The following is a 23,762-nucleotide window of genomic DNA, read 5'->3' on the forward strand; positions in this document are numbered from 1 at the left end:
CACATGTCGCACGGGTATATTTGTGGCAATAGCCAACAATACACTGTATGGGTCAAAATTATCGATTTTTCTTTTATGCCAAAAATCATTAGGATATTAAGTAAAGATCATGTTCCATGAAGATATTTTGTACATTTCCTACCATAAATATATAAAACATTTATTTTTGTGAGTGAATGCAGCACAATCGCCAACATAAATTGACAACTTTAAAGGCGATTTTCTCAATGTTTCGATTTTTTTTTGCACCCTCAGATTCCAGATGTTCAAATATGGTCTTATCCTAACAAACCATACATTAATGGAAAGCTTATTTATTCAGCTTTTTGATTATGTATAAATCTCAATTTCAAAAACTTGACCAATGTGACTGGTTTTGTGGTCCAGGGTCACATATAAATTGTGGCATTTATTACTACTACTCATTTTGTCCTAAACCTGATTGACTTTAATTTCTTGAGTCAGTGAGTTGAATTTGAGAACTGAATTGGGTTCATTTGTGAACGAATCATTCACACCAGCTCTGAGAACTAATTTAATCGATGATCTGTCTCAAAACAATCTTTAGATCCTAGCTGTGTAGCAGTGAAAAATGGATTTTGACCTATTCCTCACATTAAGCATATTGTTTCAGAAGACTTAAAGTAAAAAAGCACAAAAAAGCACATGCAAAGCACATGATTTGCATAGAGGACTTTTATGATACTTTTTTTTTGGTTTTTTTTGGCAGCTTGACAGCCCCAGTTTCAACTGTTCAACAAGTTACTTTGAACTGGGTGAACTATTCCATTGTACAATGTGAAATTCTGATAATCTTAATGATAATCTGGTTCAGATATGGTCAATTCTGAAAGCTTATATAGTCCTGCGCTGAATTTCTATAAAATTCCAATCTAACAAATCTGCTAAATTGGAGATAAAAACAATGGTTGGTGCTCTTCCTTAAAGAGAAAATAGCTAGCATGTCCTGAATGAAAGAAATTAATATGCACCTATATCTGAAACTAATGTTATAGCAAAAAGATAAGTTGTTAGGCAAGGTTATGCATCGCCCTTTCTCCTGTCCTGTGCCTTATAGAACTAATAGTGACCGTATAGAACTATTAGAGACTTGCAGGATTTTTAAAAACAATGAATAATTGATAATAGACATGACATTAGTAGGAAGAGCAGTGCATCTGGAGAATAACACACACATACACACACACACACGCATGCACGCACACAGTTGTACAGTGCAAGGACATTTTGTTGCATTGTACCATTTTAACAACATTTTAACAATGCACTAGTACATTTTCCGACACAGCTCCTGAATATCTCTTTCAGATGTCTTTGATGGTTGCGGCTGTTCATGTATTTAATTTTTTTTTTTATATGAGTTGAAGTTTTGTTGCAAAGTATTAAGTTCACAGAAATAATATATAAATATATATAAAAAATACAATATATAGCCTAATATAAAAATATAAATGTAATGTATAATATTTAATAGGCCCACATAAATCATTCACAATCATTATCCAAATATAGCTATTTAATATATAACCAAAAAATATATATAATATAATATAATAATATAATATATAAAAACAAACAAAGTTTGATATAATATATAATATTTTTTCTGTGGGATTCCAAACTTTATACACATGTTTCTGTTGGATTTCAAGCTAAAATAACTACAAATGAAAATTTAATATGATAAATAATATAATAAATATAATATAAAAATACATTTCTGTTGGATTTCAGGCAAAATAATCATATTATAATATATTAATCATATCAACCACTCCAAAAACTTAATGTAATTCAGTGCTATCATTGTTCTACGGCTTTCACAGTAATAACATCAAAACCTATAAAACAAAAAAAAAAGTTATGGAATTTTTTTTCCATAACATGATTAAAAACAGTCAATGAAAGAGTGGTGCACAATAAAATCTGCATGTATTTGTTCTGTCTCACCTCTGTTAATCTCTATGATCTCCTCCTGAGCTAGAGGACAGTCACCCGCCAGTCCTCCCGCCAGTCCACCCGTCAGCCCGCTCGACCCCAGCACGCCACCCAGCACATTACCCAGGATCCTCTGGGGCGAGGCCGTCGCCATCGCCAGGGCGTCCGGCTTGCAGTAATTGGGCGAGCCGGGTTGCGGGGCTCGCGGGATGTGTTTGTTCTTCTTTTTAGGCAGCTTCTGCTTGGCCATGGCCAGAGAGTAATACATGCCGAAGTTGTTAACAATCACGGGCACGGGCATGGCTATAGTCAGCACCCCCGCAAGGGCACACAACGCCCCCACCAGCATTCCCGACCACGTCTCCGGATACATATCTCCATAGCCTAAAGTGGTCATGGTCACCACGGCCCACCAGAAACCAATGGGGATGTTCTTGAAGCTGGTGTGCAAGCTCGCCGTAGGGTCGTCCGGACTGGCTCCTATCCTTTCGGCGTAGTAGATCATAGTGGCGAAGATGAGAACGCCGAGAGCGAGGAAGATGATGAGCAGGAGGAACTCATTGGTGCTGGCACGGAGCGTGTGTCCGAGGACACGCAAGCCCACGAAGTGACGCGTCAGCTTGAAGATACGCAGGATTCGCACGAAGCGCACCACGCGCAGGAAGCCCAGGACATCTTTAGCCGCTTTGGAGGAGAGTCCGCTCAGACCGACCTCCAGGTAGAAGGGCAAGATGGCCACGAAGTCGATGATGTTCAGCGCGCTCTTGAAGAACTCCACCTTGTCGGGACAGAAGATGACGCGCGTGAAGACCTCGATGGTGAACCAGACCACGCACACTCCCTCCACGTACGTGAGCCATCTGTCCGTGACCACCTCGTACACGATCTCCTCTTTCGTCACGTTCCCATCCGTTACGTTCTCCGTTTTGTTGTAGATGGTGTTGAACGCTTCGTGCGTCTCCATGCAAAAGGTGGAAATGGAGATGAGGATGAACAGCAGGGATCCGAACGCCACATACTGAAGAACGAGAAAAAGAAAGAAAGAGAGAGTTCAGCAAACTTTGGATCAACATACAAAATTGTCAAATATTATTCTTATATTTATATATATCACTATGAACACTTCCAAAAACATTTAAACGAGAAATTTATGTGCACCTGTTTTGAAACAATAAGAGCTATACTAATGAATTAACAATCATGCATTGTTCCGGTAAGCAGATGCTTTTATCCAAAGGAACGTGCATTACACACTCATTACAGACACAGTCCCTCCGGAGTAACCTGAAGTTAAGTGCCGTGCTCAAGGACACAGTGCTATCAGACCAAACCAGCGTCCGGAAGTTTACAGTCCGGAGCTTTAGCCATTACACCACAAACCCACAACCGTAGCGTGAGACATCCACTGTGCTGGAACCCACTTCATGCATTATTTATTATTATATATAACATTTACATTTATGCATTAGACAGACACCAGTGTTATTTAAAAATATTATAGTATTATACAATATAGTATTAATATTGTGAATTAGCTATATATATATATAATATTGTTTTTTATTTTCATTTAAGTTTTAGAAATTTTGCTGTGCTGTTGTGGTTTTTATTAGATTTTTTTGTGTATTTAGTTCTTTTTTTTATTTCAGTTATTTCAGTTTTAGTAATGTCAGCACTTCAATTTCAACTTATTTTATTTCAGTTATATAATAAGACTTCACAAACAACTTTGAGACATCAAATTAGAAACAATATATCAGCAACAGATTTTTTTCTTCAAGAAGATTTATAGAACAAAACTTGTAGTGTATCGGAAACTAGGTCTTGAAACAAGAAAATTATAGTTTAGTAAAAAAAAAATTCTGTTAGATTCCAAGCTAAAATATAATATAAATATCTATATTATATATATATATATATATGCAGAAATTACATGCTTATATTTATGAATCACCTTTGAAAAATGTTGAACCTATGCTACCTCTCTATATTGACTAATGCATAACTAATAGTTTGTCATTCAGATGTTTATTAAGGGATCTGTCCTTGACATCATTTTATTTACTAGTCTAGACATTGATCGTTCTGTGCACAAGATCAGTTTTCATAGCCATGATGACTGTGCATATAGCTTCATATATCTGTGAAATCACATGAACCCTATAAATGACCTATTTTTCCAACATTGGTCTTAGGTAAAACAATACGCTTCTATAAACGGAGACATACATTATCATAGCTTTACATACAGATCAGTGGCAATGCAAGGAAGTGAACTGCTGATTCTTTCATCAATGCAGATCAATAATCAATAATCCAAAGCATCACTTCACATAGAAAGACATGTGGTAGAAAGAGGATTATATACTGGATAAAACATTCAAATCAGTTTTTTAAAGATGAAAATCATATTAGTTAGTTCACAATATCACAATTTAGTGAATGTATAGGAGAATTTCAAATAATTATGAACATGATTTTTAAAAAATGGTTAAAACTTAAAACAGGTCCTCATAAAATGAGAAAATTTATCATTTTACATTTAATATTTTAACTATTTTCCAAATATTTATTATTAATATATATCATATTATACTATTATTTATAATAATATAATATAATAAATACATCATATTTATTTATAAAGTTAACAGAAATATTAATTTATAATCCACATTCATATCTGTTTAAAAATGTTGCTTTCTACTAACAGTTTGACAAATTAAATAAAGATGACAATGATTTTGATGATAATAATGATATATACACTTTTCCTTTGTATTTACTCAAAAGTGTGCCAGAACCTTAACTAGGTCCTGACGCATGCACGCACGCACACACACACACACACACACACACACACACACACACACACACACACACACACACACACACACACACACACACACACACACTTCGATCTACATTAGTCTCATATAATCTCTCACCTAAAATAATCTTTTAAACACAGATTTACGTCCGACTGTAACCCACAGAATAAAAGCCCACTGAACACTCAGAGATCCAGGGTTGGAGTTTGATGCTCCTTTAGGAAATTACCCGGTTTTTATTAGTTTTACACATTAAATTAAGTGTTTAATTCAACCTGCCAAAAAACATTATATTCATGCAACCATTTGGTTGTGCAAGCAAATTCTCTCTCAAATTCACAAGTCTTTCCACACTGAGTATAAGAAAGAAAGATCAAACATGTATTTACATTAAGATCTCACACACACACACACACACACACACACACACACACACACACACACACACACACACACACACACACACACACACACACACACACACACACACACACACACACACACACACACACACACACACACACACTCAGAGCCACTCATGTGCATGAGATGTTCCAGGCATTTAGGACACACAGGGTTGAAAGCCTCTCCTTCACTCCACCCCTCTATCTGCTCGCTCCATTTATCCCTCCATCCAAGACTGCTTTGTTTCACAGACTGCCCAGGATTTGTACTGAACCATCTACACACACACACACACACACACACACACACGTTCCTCTATCATGGTGGAGGCTTGTGCATTGTGCTAAAGATATTTTCTCTATTTCTTAACTTTTAAGCATTTTAAATATTCACTAAAGTCACCATGAAATCACATTGACAATTGTTCAATTGATTGTTTCTTATGGAATATTGCAGTATTTTTTATAAATAATTTGTATAATAATCTGTGCACATAATTATTCTTTGAATTAATGTACCCTCATAATCTTTAATCAAAATATCTTCTTTCTATTTACTTAAGTTGTAAATAAAACAAGATTATTGGAGTACATTTTACAAGAAAATACTATTTCAGGCTTTCTACTTCAAAATTCCACAGTGTGTTAATTGCCACTTCTATGTAATTATTTGTGAAATTTACTAGCAGTTTACTAGCAGTGAAAATTGTTTCAAAGTAAATCCTACAAAAAATGTTTTCACAGTATAAAAGCGTTTTTTAAAGGTATAGACTAGCACATTTGTGTAATTTACATATTTATAGCACATATAATCACTACAAACCATCTTAAAAAGGGAAATATTTGGAATAATGCCATCAGGAATATGATTGCAAGAAAATAGTAGAAAATTTCACATTTAAATCAATGTGCTACTGTAATTTCTTTGTAAATATTTGTGGAATTTCTGACTGATAATTGCTTCAAAGTAAATCCTGTACCATTTTTTAAAAACTGTATTAAAGATGAGCACATTTCTGCCTTTTTACACATTTACAGCACATGTAATCACTCCCAACAAGGGAAATATATGTAATTATGCAATCAGGAATATGAAAAACAAAGAAAACGAGAGGTAATAAGAGCACAGCGAACGACAGATCTGAAGAGGACAGGTGCTTATTTCAGGTGAACATGAACACACAACTCTTTTTAAAGTACCTGCCTCATCCCACAAGCCACCCCCCCCCCCTCTCTCTCTCTGTTTGTCTTCAGTCTCAACCTGACCTAGTTACAGACTGCTGCAGTAACCAGCCTCCTCTGCCCAGGTGTCTCTCGCTCTCTCTCTCTCTCTCTCTCTCTCTCTCTCTCATAGCAGTGCTCTGTCAGACTCCATATTGCCCGCTTAAACGAGGGAACTAGTCAATCGACAAACCAGTTGCATGTTTAAGTCACACTTTCTAGTACTTTACGCCATTCGCAAGATTGATTTACATTTACAAGAAATGCATGGAATACCAGCATATACGACACATAATAAATACTGTAAACTGCCTACTATTTTACGCCTAATTTATGAAACACAAGCAGAAATTTCTGTGTAATTTGTTCATGAATCTTTGAACTGATCGGAACAGTTAATGCAACAATGATTTATACTTAGCATGTGTTTCATGAATGAGGCTCAATATACGCAACAGTGTACATTATGCCAAGATAAACGTGAGCATGCAACAATATCATTATATAACGCAATGTTGCATTGCATATTTAATTCAGTTTAATTAGCATTTTAACTTTTTTTACGCTATGATGTCACTTCCTTCCTATATGATGCAAAAACACACGTCTTACATGCAAATCATACAAAGGGACAGTTATTATTGATTAACCATTCTGTTGTGAGTTAGTGTAATTTATATAAAATATTAAAAAAAAGTGTTCAAGTATCATTAATACATTGATGGTATCAGATGGTTGTACTGCGGTACTGAATTATTACCATATTCACATACCATGGTATTTATACAGTATAAGAATGGAATGGTATTACAATCACAATTGTGAAACAAAAATATAGTATTAGCATGGTACCAAATTCAAAACAACACAGCATTACCATACTATGATGTCAAAAACATAGTACCATGTCCTAAAATGTGGTATTACCATGGCTTTATATAAAAAAAAATTTTTTTTTAAAAACACAATATTGCTTTACTATTGTCACGTTGTGTTTCAGGCAGGAAGATGAAGACAGATCCAGTTCATAAAACTCAAAGTTGAATTTCAATACCTCAGACAGGCAATAGCAAACACAACTAAACATAACAGTGATCGGACAAGGTGTGAAAGAACGGGTACAACTTATAACGAGAAGCACAAACGAGATAATGAAGGATACACAGCTGATCTGATGAACTCATAATGACGGTGACCATAGTAACGGATGACACAAGCAAAACAGGAACTGAAGAAATGCAAACTAAAAGTCCTTGAACTAAACAGAACATAATGGTGACAACTTGTCCATAAACATAGTTTTACCATAGTATCATGTTCAAAAATGTAGTATTACCATGGCACCATATTTTAAAAAACACTACTATACTATGATGTCCAAAACATATTACCATGTCCTAAATATGGTATTACCATGGCACCATATTTAAAAAAAAAGCACAATATTGATATACTATATTGTCCATAAACATAGTTTTACTATAGTAACATATCCAAATGTGGTATTACCATGGCATCATATTCAAAACACACAGTATTACCATACTATGATGTCCAAAACCTAGTTTTACTATAGTATCACATCCCAAAATGTGGTATTTATGGCACCATGTTAAAAACACACAGTATTACCATACTATGATGTCCAAAACTTAGTTTTACTATAGTATCACATCCCAAAATGTGGTATTTATGGCACCATGTTAAAAACACACAGTATTACCATACTATGATGTCCAAAACATAATTTTACCGTAGTATCACATCCCAAAATGTGGTATTTATGGCACCATGTTAAAAGAAAACACAGTATTACCATACTATGATGTCCAAAACTTAGTTTTACTATAGTACCGTGTCCAAAAATGTGGTATTTATGGCACCATGTTAAAAGAAAACACAGCACTACCATACTATGATCTCCAAAACGTCGTTTTACCGTAGTATCATATCCCAAAATGTGGTATTACCATGGCATCATATTCCAAAAACACAGTATTACCATACTATGATCTCCAAAACATAGTTTTACCATAGTATCATATCCCAAAATGTGGTATTTATGGCACCATGTTAAAAGAAAACACAGTATTACCATACTATGATGTCCAAAACTTAGTTTTACTATAGTACCGTGTCCAAAAATGTGGTATTTATGGCACCATGTTAAAAAAACACAGTATTACCATTCTATGATGTCCAAAACATCGTTTCACCATAGTATCATATCCCAAAATGTGGTATTACCATGGCATCATATTCCGAAAACACGGTATTACCATACTATGATGTCCAAAACATTGTACCATACTACACGGTCAAAAACATGGTATTTCCACGTCCCAAAGACCGTGGTATTTGGTGTAAGTGTGTGAGTGTTTCTCTCTGCTCTCTATCTTTCTGTCTTTGGTGCAGGAAGGGGAAGCAAGCACAGCGGTTGTCATGGAGACAGTGATGAAGCTGTGCTGCGGTAAACACACGTCATTAGAGTCACGTTAACACTCGTGTGCACACACTTTCACACACACAGATACACACACGCGCGTCGTGCACCACGGTACAGTGTGAGATGTTAAAATAAACGCAATCGCTCACAGCATGTGTGAAAGTCACTCGTCACTTCGTCTGCTTTTTTCCCTCTAATCTTTCTTTCGTTCTCTCTTTCTTTCTCTGGCCTGCTCTGTTAATCTCCTCCAACATAAAGCTGAAACGCATGTTAAAGGGATAGTTCAGCTGAAAATGAAAATTCTGTCTTCGTCGACTCACTCTAATGCCATTCAACATTCATAACGTGTTAATTCTGCTGCGCGACACAGGAGGTCGACTCTCGCCAAATGAATGAATGAATGAACGAATAAATCAAGTCTCAAGATCCAAAAAAGGACATGACTATTGTCAGTAAAACTAAAGTCATTTATTTGATTAAAAATACAGTAGAAATTGTGAAATATTTTAAGTTTCTATGTAAATATCTTTTAACATGTAATTTATTCCTGTGATCAAAGCTGAATTTTCAGCATCATTACTCCAGTCTTCAGTGTCACATGATCCTTCAGAAATCATACTAATATGATGATTTGATGCTCAAGAAACATTTCTGATTATTATCAGTGCTGTTAAAAAAAACAGCATTTATTTGACATATAAAATGTCTTTTCTAAAACTAACCGTGCTTTAAGGGAAAAAACAGAAACTGTTTTGTACTGCATCCCACAATGCAAAGCATCCTACTGTTCTATTTCCAGTGGAATGAATGAACTCGAGTTAATATATCCAGCATGATTTTTAACATCTCTTGACTCATTATTTCATCAGATCCAAATTAAAGGGATAGTTCACATTAAAAGTCATCATTTGCTCTCCCTCTCCTTCATGTTGTTCCAAAACCTGTACGACTTTCTTTCTTCTGTGCAACACAAAAGATGATGTTTTGAAGAATGTTGAGCACCAAACAATACTGACTTTCATTTCTCATAATATCTTATTTTATGTTCCACAAAAGAAAGTTAGTCATACACTTTTGGATCCACATGAAGGTCAATATTCATTTTAGGTGAACAATCCCATCAAAATATATGTATATAAAAAAAGCCAAATGATCTCATACAGTATACGGTGCAGTAAGCAGCACACACACACACACACGTCACATGCCACAGGCGTTCAGTTCGGTACATCTGACCGCAACCTGAAAACATCAGAATGTTTTAATGGATGCATTAAACTGCATATGGACTCTAAATTCTGACTGGATGAGCCACATTCAAAGACACACATCTAAATGGATGCAAAATTTGCAACACTGTAAAAACATTTAAACAAAAAAGAAAAGTTCGGCAATTTTTTATTATTATTTAATATTAAGTATTTTGTGTTCTTAACACATTTTTATTTTTATTTTAAGATTTTGTAAATCCAATTTTGATATATATATGAAGAGTTCAGATGCAAAAGCCTCTAAATGCCATCTGAAATTTTCTTCTAGAATGATCATTTTTATCAAGCTCATATATTTAAATTCAATAATTTCACTTAAATGGCAATGGAAATTACCTATGAATTGTAATTTAAGTGAAATTAATGAACTTAAATATACAAGCTTTACAAAAATGATCATTCTAGAAGAAAATTTCAGATGGCATTTAGAGGCTTTTGCATCTGAACTCTTCATATATATATTATATATATATATTTTTTATCTAATTATAATTATTAAAAATAAAACTTACTATTTATTGAACATCATGTCTTTTATCATATTGCTGTTGTGGTGATTAAAAAAATAGACTGCTGGTTAAAACCCCCTTTCTATGGAAACTTGTTTCCGCCACAAAATAAAAAAATGTAAAAGATAATTGCAACTTTTTATCTCACAATTCTGACTTTTTTTTCCCTCACAATTGAGATTACAATTACAAAAAAATAAAGTCAGAATTGCGAGATGTTAACTCGCAATTGCCTTTTTTATTTTGTATTCAGTTTTTATTTGGTCTTTTTTGGTAAAAAAAAAAAAAATCTTGTGAGAGTCTCAATGGCTGATAAAAACAATATTCTTCTTACTTACTTAAACTCTCACAAGATTTTTTTTTTTTTTTTTACCAAAAAAGACCAAAAAGTACTGAGGTACTGTCATGTTTTTTTCTTTTTTTTCCTGTTGACTACAGTTCAGAAGTCTTTTCTGCTGACCAAGGCTGCATTTATTTGATTTATTTGAAAAAGTTGAAATATTGTGAAATATTTTTACTATTCAAAATGACTGATTTCTATGTGGGTATACTTTAAAATGTAATTTACTCCTGTAATGGCAAAGCTGAATTTCCAGCAGCAGCAATTATTATCATAATAATATACTTTTAAAAGTTTAATCCAATTACTATTTTTAATAATAAAACGTACTATTTATTTAACATCAATGTCTTTTATCATATTGCTAGTGTGCCGTTTAATTGAATTTTTTTTATAGTGATTTACCATGCTTTACCACTTCACATCATGCCTAAAAACACCTATTATCTCAAAATCAAAATCAACTAAAATCACTGCAACACGTGTCCCAAAGAGGCTTATTTTCTTAATTATCCACTTCGACTGAATAATGAGTATCACAATCTGAAATTTAAATGCATAATTGAGATTTATACATTTCTAGAGATGCATATAGACACTGCACAGACGTAAAAGTGCACACACACGTGCATCAGCAAAGGAGGAAATATATCAAGCTGCCCGTCACATGGGAACGACCCATAACATCAGGAGAGACACCTGAGAGAGATGGAGAGAGAGAGTGATCGGTCATTTGATGTAACACAGGACACTGCGGGATACTGAAGGTCATAGAGGGACAGTGTGTGTGTGAAGGCATGTATGCACCTCTATGATGACAGACAGCACCGTGCAACACCGGTTCACACGTGCCGTTGGTGCATTACAAGGATGTGTGAACGTTCCTTCACATGCAGAGCTGCATGCTAACAACCATCTGAACGCACTGTCTTCCTGTAGTGCATCTGCTATTCTGACACGGTGTGTGTAAAACGTGATGCACAAAAGCGTGCATTTCTTTGGCATTGCTTGAAAAGGTGAGAAGCTCACACACTGTTGCGTTGCATCTCAGCATCATGCCTGTTTTGTATTCTCTCTAGAAGACTGCAGTGTTGCCATGTACGTTTGTCCTTGCGCCACAGCCCACCCTCTTTCCCACCGCTCCGTCTCATTCACTCGCAGTCTCTCTATCGCTCTCTATTTCTCTCCTCTCGCTCTATCTTTCTCCACTCTCGCTCTATCTTTGTCCTTAATCTAACAGAGCTTTTGTGACAGAAAATTGCTTTGTAAGAGAAACGGCAAAGTCACGGTGTGGGTATTCGCATTATAACATGGGAACTTTTTTTTCATATCGCCATAAAAACATTCACCTTTACATGCGTGTGTGTCTTGAACCGAGCAGAAAGCCAAAGCGATGAATTTAGCATTGGCTACGCTGGACATCTATCCTGTAGGAGCAGATGGCTAAACAAACAAACGCACACACACGCACACAAACACACACTGGTTTCCATGTTTTATGGAGATTTTCCATAGACATAATGATTTTTATACTGTACAAACTGTATATTCTATCCTCAAACCAATCACAGAAAACTTTCTGTATTTTACATTTTCATAACACTTTATTTAGTATGATTTATAAGCTGATCTCCACGTGGGGACCCAAAAAAATAAATAAAAATGTCCCCTTAAGGTCGAAATTTACTGGTATTACTATCTTTGTGGTGACATTTGGTGCCCATAACATAGGAAATACCAGGTACACACACACACACACACTTTTCCTAACCCTAAACCCACCCATCAAAGAAAACTTTCTGCATTTTCAGATTTTCAAAAAACATCATGGGGCCCAAAAAATATCAAGGACTTCCGAGGGTTTACCTGGACCACACACACACACACACACACACACACACACACACACACACACACACACACACACACACACACACACACACACACACACACACACTTTTCCTAACCCTAAACCTACCCATCAAAGAAAACTTTATGCATTTTCAGATTTTCAAAAAACATCATGGGGCCCAAAAAATATCAAGGACTTCCAAGGGTTTACCTGGACCACACACACACACACACACACACAGCTTAACATAACATGCACGTCTGAATGTGTGTGAGCATTTTTTTTATTTTTTGGGGGGTTTACTTTGCTATAGTTGTAAACCAAGTAACTATGACAAAATTTCCTTTGGGTATCCTCAAAAGTAACATTTATTCATTAATAACGATATTATATTTTTATATATTATATTATATTTAATATATATATATATATATATATATATATATATATATATATATATATATATATATATATATATATATATATAAAATTAAATATAATATATATAAAAATATAATATCATTATTAATGAATACATTTTATTATTATTTAATTTTATACATTTTATATATATATAAATATATATATTCTATAGTAGCGGCCAAAAGTGATAGTATGTCTTAATTTAGGGAAATGCTTTGTTAACTTTGTAAAGGTTTTGCTACGCTGAAGTGACTCTGGTGTCACTTATCTACAGCGTGTCCATTGTCCAAGGTCATGCTTCAGTAAAAGAACAAGTGTGTGTGTGTGTGTGTGTGTGTGTGTGTGTGTTGCCCTTGTCCTGTCTTCCAGACACGGACACGTCGGGACAGTTTCCTGACTCAGCAAAATAAATAAACAAATAAATAAGCAAACTAAAAAATGACCAGAGGGAAAAAAGAAGACAAATGATGTCAAAACGAAGAATTTAGATTACTAAACCAGTGATTATCAAATAGAATTCTGGTTAAAAGTCTAAATCTATCAGACATTGAGACTCACAAAAGCCTTTAAAGGTATTTTTGAACACATTGTATATAGTATCATTCAGAAGTCTCTTCTGCTCACCAAGACTGCATTTATTTGACCGAAAATACAGTAAAATATTGTGAAATCTTATTACAATTTAAAGTAACTGTTTTCTATGTAAATATATTTTAAACTGTAATTTATTCCAGTGATCAAAGCTGAATGTTCAGCATCATTACTCCAGTCTTCAGTGTCACATGACCCTTCAGAAATCTGCTCAAGAAACATTTCTGATTATTATCAATGTTGAAATATTTTTTTCAGAATTCTTTGATGAAAAGAAAGTTTATTTGAAATAGAAATATTTTGATCAGTTTAATGCATCCTTGCGAAATTAAAGTATTAATGTCTTTTGAAAAATACCTTAAAGTACCACGTGAATACTGCGGTACACTTACAAAAAAGTTAAGATAAAATATTTATGGCTACTTAAGGCTGAGAATTAAACTGCTCCTCAGAGATGGATGGAATTACTGCCGTCAATAATTAGAGAACATTAAACCATGGCCACCACTTTATAGCTCAACTACATTTATCCGTTTATTGGAAACAAAGATGCCAAGGACAAACTTCCACATGAGCCTCAACTGAAAAACATTCCCAATATTCCACATCACATTAATGATGGAACGTCCTCACATATGAAGATGAAGCATCTGTGTGTGTGTGTGTGTGTGTGTGTGTGTTGAGCCAGACACCAGGGTGTGATGCTATTGCTCTGATGTGGCTCAGCAGGATATGATCTCATCGCCACAGGAAGTTCCAATTATCACCGAGATGAAATTACCCAGCAGGCCTGATCTCGGGTTCCCTGTGGAACAAACATGAAACTAAAGAGATTGACTCATCGACACACACACACCTGTGTCAGGGCAAACTGAAACCCTTCCTGTCGAATGTTTCGAAGCTCTGGCGCCAGTCACTCACGCTCTCAAGAGTCTCAGTCTAGTACATGTGAGCACTTCTCCAATACAATACCAGTCAAAAGTTAAGTCTCATCTGCTAACCAGGGCTTTTTACTGTATTTTGATCAAATAACGCATTATTTGATCAAAATACAGTAAAAACAGTAACATTGATAATAATAATAAATGTTTCTTGAGCAGCAAATCATCATATAAGAATGATTTCTGAAGGATCATGTGACACTGAAGACTGGAGTAATGATGAGTAATTGATCACAGGAATAAATTACATTTTACAATAATATCTCACTGTTTTTACTGTATTTTTGATCAAATGAATGCAGCCTTGGTGAGCAGAAGAGACTTCTTTACTAATTAATCCAAGCGTAGTGTACATCCAGTACACATGAAGATGAGCCTCCAGACCAGATCACGGAGGTGCCCTTCGAGAACATCAGGAGGAATGTGGAGGGACAGCTGTGAAAATCGTCTGAGGGACATGACAGTATACTTGTCTTTGTCAATTAAGCAACCAGGAGCCCGAATGCAAGGCCCCTGGGAGACGCCAACTCCAAGACCGTCACATAAGAGCTGTTCATCTGCTCATCCTTTCAAGCCATGTCAAGACTGCCAATAAAATATTCATGGAGCAGGACGCCAGTGTCTCTGAGCTCATGATGCTGGAAGCTGCTACAGGTCAAGCTCCTCTGGACCTCAATGAAGAACACTGAGACCAGAACATCATCTCACCACAGGACTAGAGGAGTTTACTGGATTGCAATTGAAAGAAAATTCAAAACAGGTTCTGGGAAGTGTTCTTCAACTGTGGTTTATTAAATATGATGAAATCTGCACTACATCAGTCCGTTCAGAAGCTTGGGGTCAGTACGATTTTTGTTTTAACGAAATTAAGCAAGGATGCATGAAATGAATCAAAAATGACATTTATAATATATATATAAAAAAAAAAAAAGATGTTCTTTTGAACTTTCTATTCATCAAAGAATCCTGAGACGGATTTAAATCAGCACAAATGGCTTCAACGTTGAAATGTTTCATATTATCTGCATATTAGGATGACATTTAACATCTTACCAACCCCAACTGTACTGTAAATAGTCCCATTAAATTTACGGTGCAACGATTTATGCAAGTTTTATGCACAATTTACAAAGATATTAGTTCTGCTCATGTTTCATGAAAATGTATTTCACTCAAAATTCATGAAAAATAAAAATGTGCACGATCATGCATTGATAAGGGCTATAAACATTATTTCACGCTTATTAGACAATTTTCATAAAAACAAGGATTAAAAAAAATCTGTTAAGCATTAATCAGTAAATCATTCATAAATGTTTCATACATGCACCGTTCCACTGAATTTACATAATCGTTTTATGCACAATTTACTCTCAAATTAGTTCTACTTATAGTCAGTCTGTTTATCTGCAGTATCTTCAAACTTCAAGGCTTTTAAAACTTTTTTTTTTTTGTGTGTGTGTGAAAACTTTCAAACAATGCTTTGTCAAGCCAACTTTCAAAGTTTCATTAAAAACTTCACACATGAATTTCTTAAAATTTCTATTCATTTTAATTCTACATTTAAATGTACATTAAAGTTTGCTAGTTCAACTCAAATTCCTGCAGAAATGTCCTGAAAATGCACACTCGACGACGACTCTCTATTTCCACCCATATTTCAGGAACACGGTTGAGATAAACCCTCATCAAACATACAGCCACTTTGCATTTGTGTTCATTAAATACGTCAAATCTACAGAAGTGTGATTGGCTCGAAAGATATCTCTTTGTCTCTCAGAGATGCACTGCTCTGCAAAGGCAAAAGAGAGTAACTATGTATTACGTAAAAATCGAGTTATGACTGTAAATGGGTCTTTTAAACTATGATCTGTCCTGTGACAGTTGGGTTTGGCTCCACTATACAGAGATTCAGAGAAAATGCAGTGTGAAATTGACATCAAATCAATCAAAATGAACTTTGAAACCACTTTTCTCTGTTAAAGTGTTTCTCTGTTACGGCATTCTGCCTCTGTAGGCCATGGCGTATATAAAACAGCAAAACTCTGTGGAGTGAAGCAGTAATGTATGTTTGTGAGACTGTGCATGCATGTTTGATGAATGTTTGAGTGTTTTTATGGCCCGGGGCTGAAAAACTGGTGCAAAAATAACTGACCAAAATCCTGGGATCAGGATAAGAAAGCAAGACTTCAGTCCTCTACCTCAACCAACAACAGACAGTCTAATTTACATTAGAAGTGGATATTTGTAAAGAGCAAGTAAAAATGCCTTAAATTTTGGAAATATGCGGTCATATTTCCAATAAATCAAATCATGTGCATCTTTTTAAACCGTTCTATCACATTCTAAAGTTTTCGTGCTCATGTAGTTCAAGCTTAATTTTATTCAACTCAATTATGATTAAATTCAATTAAAGTTTATTTGTAGCGCTTTTCCCAACACATATTGTTTCGAAGCAGCTTAACAGAAAATTATTATGACTGACATTTATTCATACATGCAATGTCAAAGATGTTTTTATAGCAAAAGTTCAAAGCATTTTAGACTTTATTTTCTGAATAAATGAGCAAAAACCAAAAAGTGTTACAATTATCCCTGCTGTGCATAAGTATGTGTTGAAGAAGCATGCAAGACAGTCAAGAGACGGTGTTTGTGTGCATTTGTGTTTAAAGGTGTGTGTGTGTGTGTCAGCACAGTTCAGATTCCCTTCATTCTCAAGGAAAAACACAGCGTCCCTGGATAAACTTGCCAATGTCACAAAAATATGATGCCCAAAGCAGTTTGTTTAATGCGACTGCTATGCATGGGACTCAGGAACCCCGTGGATATGATTGGGCCCGACGGGAAGAGATGTTTCGGGACCGCGCGTCCCAGAACTTTTGATGGAGGCAGACTCTCTGTCAAACACTTACATGTGAGACTGGTCTAGATTACAAGATAATTACAGCAACCTTTACTATAAGACATGACCTTCATGTCTGAGGTGATGACATTGTCAAACACATGCAATTGCAGACATTATGCAGGTTACCATGTTACCAGAGTAAAAAGACAGTATAGTACAAAGTTACTGGACATCAGTGTCAGCAACAGGTTAAAACGAGTTATATTTCCTCAAAGGGGTGGTATAATGCCCTTTTCACAAGATGTAAAATAAGTCTGTGATGTCCCCAGAGTGTGTATGTGAAGTTTCAGCTCAAAATACCCCACAGATATTTTTATATAGCATGTTAAAGTTGTCACTTTTTGAGGGTGAGCAAAAATGCACCGTTTTGTGTCTGTTCCTTTAAATGCAAATGAGCTGCTGCTCCCGGCACAGGGGGCGGAGCTACAAGAGCTCATGTCCTTTTACTTCACACACACATGCACTGAAAATTTCTAAAACTTTTAGCCTTTTATGTTCAAACCGGAGTCAGACAATGATGGAGAGACTCAAGAAGAAGTGACAACATGTAGACAACATTTCTGAATGGTTAGTTGATGAATTTATGTAGCTTAAGTGTAGTTATCTAGTCATTGATTAGGATATTCTGTCTTGATAATCTATAGATCTATCTATCTATCTATCTATCTATCTATCTATCTATCTATCTATCTATCTATCTATCTATCTATCTATCTATCTATCTATCTATCTATCTATCTATCATGCATCTGTAAGTGTGCCAACAGTGTCTCCTATATATGGAAGACAGATGACAAACAGGTGCTCAGTAAGTCTTTTTAAATCTCCGCTCCTTCTCAAGCAATATGTCACTTGAAATCAAGCCACAAGCATCATGTGATTAGTTTGTACCTTTTTCACACGTGCTGCCTGAGATCTGTATTAATGCTGCTGTAGTCATAACTCCATGACACTCATTACATTACTGTAGAAATAACAGTTTCTCCCTCTGTACATTACAGCTGAAGCACAAAAGTATTTGGCCATTTAAGCCACACTTTAAACCATCTGAATGTCAGTGCATTAGATAATAAAATCACAGAGCAAATGGCATGTGCTGTACAAGCTTTTCTCTTTCACAAACTTTTATCTAATGCAATGGCATTCACACATGGAATTGTGTCTTAAAGGGCAAGTTCAGTTTAATCCCTTATACAAAAGATGATTTTTTGGAAGAACGCATTTGTCCATACAATGAAAGTCATACTGATGTTTTCCTAAATATTGTCTTTTGTGTTACACATACACCGAAAAAAAATTGGTAAAGAAACAATTTACTCTCAGAAATTGCTAGTAAATTTCACAAGGAATTTTAAAGAAACAGCAAGTAACCAATTGAATTAAATGCAAAATTCTGCAGTATTTTCAGTAATGCATTAATTATGCTTTCTAATGCACCTTATAATGCATTGTATGGTCTCATGAATAATTGTAACATACATTATAATACTTGTCTATTCATTGTTACACCTTTAGAAAGTAATGGATTAAAACACATGACAACCAATTTCAGATGCAGCAATGAATCTGCAAATATTATATTGCCTCATAAAGTACATTATAATAATGCATTATACATAAAGTGCTTACGTAAAATGTTCCGGTATTTTCTTGTAAATTCTACTCCAATAATGTAATTAATTTAATTTAAAAATATATTTTTTACAGTGTAAAAAATTTCCTACAGGTTTGGAATAACATGAGGGTAAGTAAATTAAGGTTTTTTTTGTTGTTTTTTGTGTGAACTATCACTTTTAAGTGTTTTTGTGGTCACTGTATGTTACCATTCCACTGTGCTTTAAAAAAATGCTGAAATTAGTCCTAAACATCAAATGTAAATATTAATGAGATAAGTTTTGATCTCTGCATGAGCATTTAGGATGCATACATTAGAGGATTCATTCTCAATAACCTTCAGAAGTGTCACGTGCAACTGCACAGTATTACTTGCAGTCGGTGTGTGTGTGTGTGTGTGTGTGTTGATCGGATGCCTTCAGAGAGACAGAGACTTGAGCGATCGATAAACGATCAGTCAATAGTCCACAGAGAGCGAGGAAGAAGGCCGTCTGGTGCCTTTAGTCATAATTGAAGATGTTAAAATGAGTCCATAATGCATTCCTCTCCCCCCATCCTCTCGTTTCCAGCCACTCCCCCTCTCAAATATCCATCTCCATCCATCTCTCACAGCTCGGCTTCCTCCATCTCTGTTCCCCCCCCGTATTCCTTACATCTGACCCTCTCTCGCTCATGCTTTGCTCTAGTGCACAGCTCAGGCTGCGTGGAGAGCAGGATTGCAGCAGTGTTGCACGCCAGCGTGTGTGTGTGTTGGACTCTCAGAGAGGACTGATGTTGGTATGAAAAACACGAAGATTATCGCTCAGCTCATAAATGTTTCACACTTCACCCGCATGATGAATCTACAGCGAGTGGCTTTAAATCACGCCTGCAATATCCTTTCTTTCACCTCTCTCATTCACCTTCCACTGTCCGTCCTTTTTGTCTCATCTAGTCCTGGTAGGTTGGAGATCACTGGAGTGTTACTGCAGGCTACGGATCAGTGTTGTCTACTAATGCATGAGAGAAACAGAGCACTGTGACACCAGTCAAATGCTTTGTGAGAAAACAAGTGTTTGGAGAGTTTTGCATAAATACGGTAGAGTTATTCGTGAAATACGAGCAGAATCAATTTCTGTGTAAAAATCTTTATGTAAATTTCTGCACTCAATTTAATTTAAACAGCAGAAAGTAGGATGGATTTATACATTATTTACCAAGAAATGTGTTCTCCTTTAATTATGAATAATGTCCGAAAAGTGTAAAATAGTGTTTTAGCATCTTATTTGCTGTCACTAAATTGTATTAATTCAGCTGATATTTAGTCATACTTTTTTTGGTGAATTTTGAGAAAATAGTGAATAAACTGTTGCATTCAATTCAGTGAAACAATTTATTATGATTTACTCAGAAATGTGTTATTCTTGTTTTTATGAACAAGGCCCGATAAGTGTTTAGTGCACATTTTCTTTTTTTTAGGAATCTGTTGAATCATGTTCACCAAGGCGGCATTTTATCAAAAATACAGTAAAATCTGTATTATTGTGAAATATTATTTCAATTTAAAAGAACTGTTTTCTATTTGAATATGTTGTAAAATGTCATTTATATCCTGTGATCAAAGCTGAATTTTCAGCATCATTACTCCAGTCTTCAGTGTCACATGATCCTTCACAAATCATTCTAATATGATGATTTGCAGCTCAAGAAACGTTTCTTATTATTATTATCAATGTTGAAAACAGATGTGCTGCTTCATATTTTTGTGAACCCCCCGAGAACAGCATTTACTGTACTTGAAATCAAATTATTTTGTCACATTATACATGTATTTACTGATCAATTTATTGCATCCTTGCTGAATAAAAGTAATACTTTGAGAAAAAAAGACCCCAAAATTTTGGTAATGGTAATAATTTAAATATGTGATTCAAATTTAAAAAATTCAAATGCATTCCATATCCGCCATCAGTCACCTTGCTCTCTAGATAGCAATCAGCACTGGACATTAAAAACCTTTATCGTTCGACCACTAATTGATTGTGTTTACCATATACAAACATGCATGTTAAAGCTTGCATGTGCTCAGCAACAACTATACAGTAAACCCCGGCTGACAACATGGTGAATGAACTGTGGCAAATATTGACCAGCGAGTGACATTTGGACAATGAAGATGCATTCCTCAGGTATCAGTCTAAATCCATCCGTAAGCGCACAAACACACAGCAGACCGCGATTGCGCACGTCTCGTCTATGTATATGCAGACGATACTTTTAAGCTCTTCCCTAAAAATTCACACAGTAAAGTCATTATATCTAGTTTCAGATAAGAAGCCTCTATGACACAATATGTTGAAAAGCTTTTGAATTGTACAGCCATACATCTCAATTTCATCTAAAATCATGAAAGACACGCTACAGCATGTGATAATCACCAAACATGCTGATAAAACAACTTTAAAAAGCATATGGCCTGCTGTAAGTGAGTCACCATTGACAAATGCACATGGATTTTCTTTATACACACAACCTCAATTCACTTCCTCAGCTGAACCTGATACATCCACACACACCAACAGTGTATGCACACACTAGGGCATTTGCTTTCAAATATTTGACTATGCCTCTGAGCCAAAATATGAGTGATAGTCTATCATATTTGTGCAATATCAATCAAATGCACCCTGTCTCTGGAGCAGCGTTTGGTCCTGTATCAGCAGTTATAATCGCATCAGACTGAACGTTATTCGCTCTGAAAACACAGCCCACATTTAAATGAAAATGACCAAGGATGCGATTAAGAAACATGCGACTGTGTTTCCTGCGTCAGGCATCAGAAGCATAAAAGATTCATAAGAGCAGAGGGTTTTATGGGCTATAAATGCGGTAATGGTGGCTGCTACTGTAAGGTGCAACACTTTAAAACAGCTGAAACAAAGACTGCAGATGACTCTAAGAGGGGCGATAACATGCAATTACACGCAGAAATATGAGTAAGGTATGTGTTTGATGGTGATGCAATGTGTGATTCTGGGGGAATATCCAGTTCATTTTTACAGGCTGATGATGGCACCCTTCAAAACTCATTTAACCAGTTTGGGTCAACTACTGAAATCATGCAACTTTCTCCAGTCACTGCAACAGTCTGATGATGATGATGGAGGAACTGCATACACACACACACACACACACACGTTACTGCACGATTACTCGTTTAGCTAATGCCATTATCTACACTGACTTACAACCTCAGGTTAAATGTCTTGATCAACACTGTCAAAATATGTTTGAAATTGTGAATAAAATGAAGATTACTGGAGCATATTTGTACAAGAAAATACTTCAGCCTTTCTACTTTACAACGCCGTGTTCAATTCAATATTTTAATTGCCGTTTTACAAGCAATTTATGAGTGAAAATTGTTTCAAAGTTCAGTGAAGGACAGTTCATGAAGTCCCACAACTTCTCAATTACCAGTTCAGATCTTTAACTACTCCAGAATGAACAATTAGTTAATCAGCCATTATCTGACGCTTTTATCCAAAGCCACTTACTATAAAAAATCACTTACTGTACACTCATGACGTATCTTTGCTTCATGGCACAGTGATACTTCAACTCTCATGGGGTTTGAACCTACAAACGTTCAGTTACCAACCCACTAGGCTCCATCACCATACAGTTAATAAACTATAATGTTACCTAAATATCCACATTCAGATAGCATCTAGATTTACTAATGAAGTAAAAACAAGCATAAAGGCACAACGACCTCCCATCTCACAGTTAACTCACAGTTAAAAGTTGAGTTAAATACAATTAAGTATTTAGCATCCCTTGTGATGGAATAAGAGTGCACAGATTTCTTAATTACTCATTTAGTTGATGCCTTCATCAAAAGTGACTAATTACTGGTTTAATCCCTCTGGAGTAACCTGAGGTTAGGCGTCTTATTCAAGGGCACAATGATATCTGTCAACGCTTATGGCGTTTGAACTTTCAGTTTCAACTTGTCCAACCTTTGTGTTAAACCACGCAAGTTAGTTCAGAGGGTTAGCAGAAGTGTATACTAACTACACTCGTAAAAATAAAGCGAGATTTTACAGAGTTGCAGCTGAAGAACAATTCTGTTTCCTCAAAGAACCTTTCAGAAAAAAGTTCTTAAAATAACCATTTTTTTTTCCCTAGCGTGAAGAACATTTTCTAAAGAACATTTTATGCAGTGCAAATGTTAAAGGTTCTTGATGAAACCCTCAATGGCAATAAAGAACTTTTATTTTTGCACTTGCAAAAGGGGGTGTTTGAACCGATTCAATGAACCATTTAGGTTCCCAAAAGAATCAAACGTTCTTAAAAAGAACCATTTTTTTTTTATATAGTTTAAAGAATAGTTTTAATAATCTAAATAACTTATAAAGAACCACTAAAGAAGAAGAGTGTACATCTCAAACTCAATGGCACAATGCACAAACC

At 35.4% G+C, this 23,762-nt stretch overlaps 1 protein-coding gene across 8 annotated transcripts in view; it reads right to left on the reverse strand.

Annotated features, from left to right (window-relative positions):
- Positions 1-23,762, reverse strand: part of kcnc3b (potassium voltage-gated channel, Shaw-related subfamily, member 3b) — a 63,164-nt gene that overhangs the window by 21,355 nt on the left and 18,047 nt on the right. For all 8 annotated transcript variants that reach the window (XM_079863019.1, XM_079863018.1, XM_079863024.1 and 5 more), the window contains one exon: positions 1,972-2,977. In XM_079863019.1, coding sequence (XP_079719145.1) covers positions 1,972-2,977 — 1,006 coding nt within the window. The remainder of the gene's footprint in view (positions 1-1,971; positions 2,978-23,762) is intronic.

Source organism: Squalius cephalus (assembly GCF_949319135.1).
Source record: "Squalius cephalus genome assembly, chromosome: 25".
In the NCBI taxonomy this organism is placed as follows: domain Eukaryota; kingdom Metazoa; phylum Chordata; class Actinopteri; order Cypriniformes; family Leuciscidae; genus Squalius; species Squalius cephalus.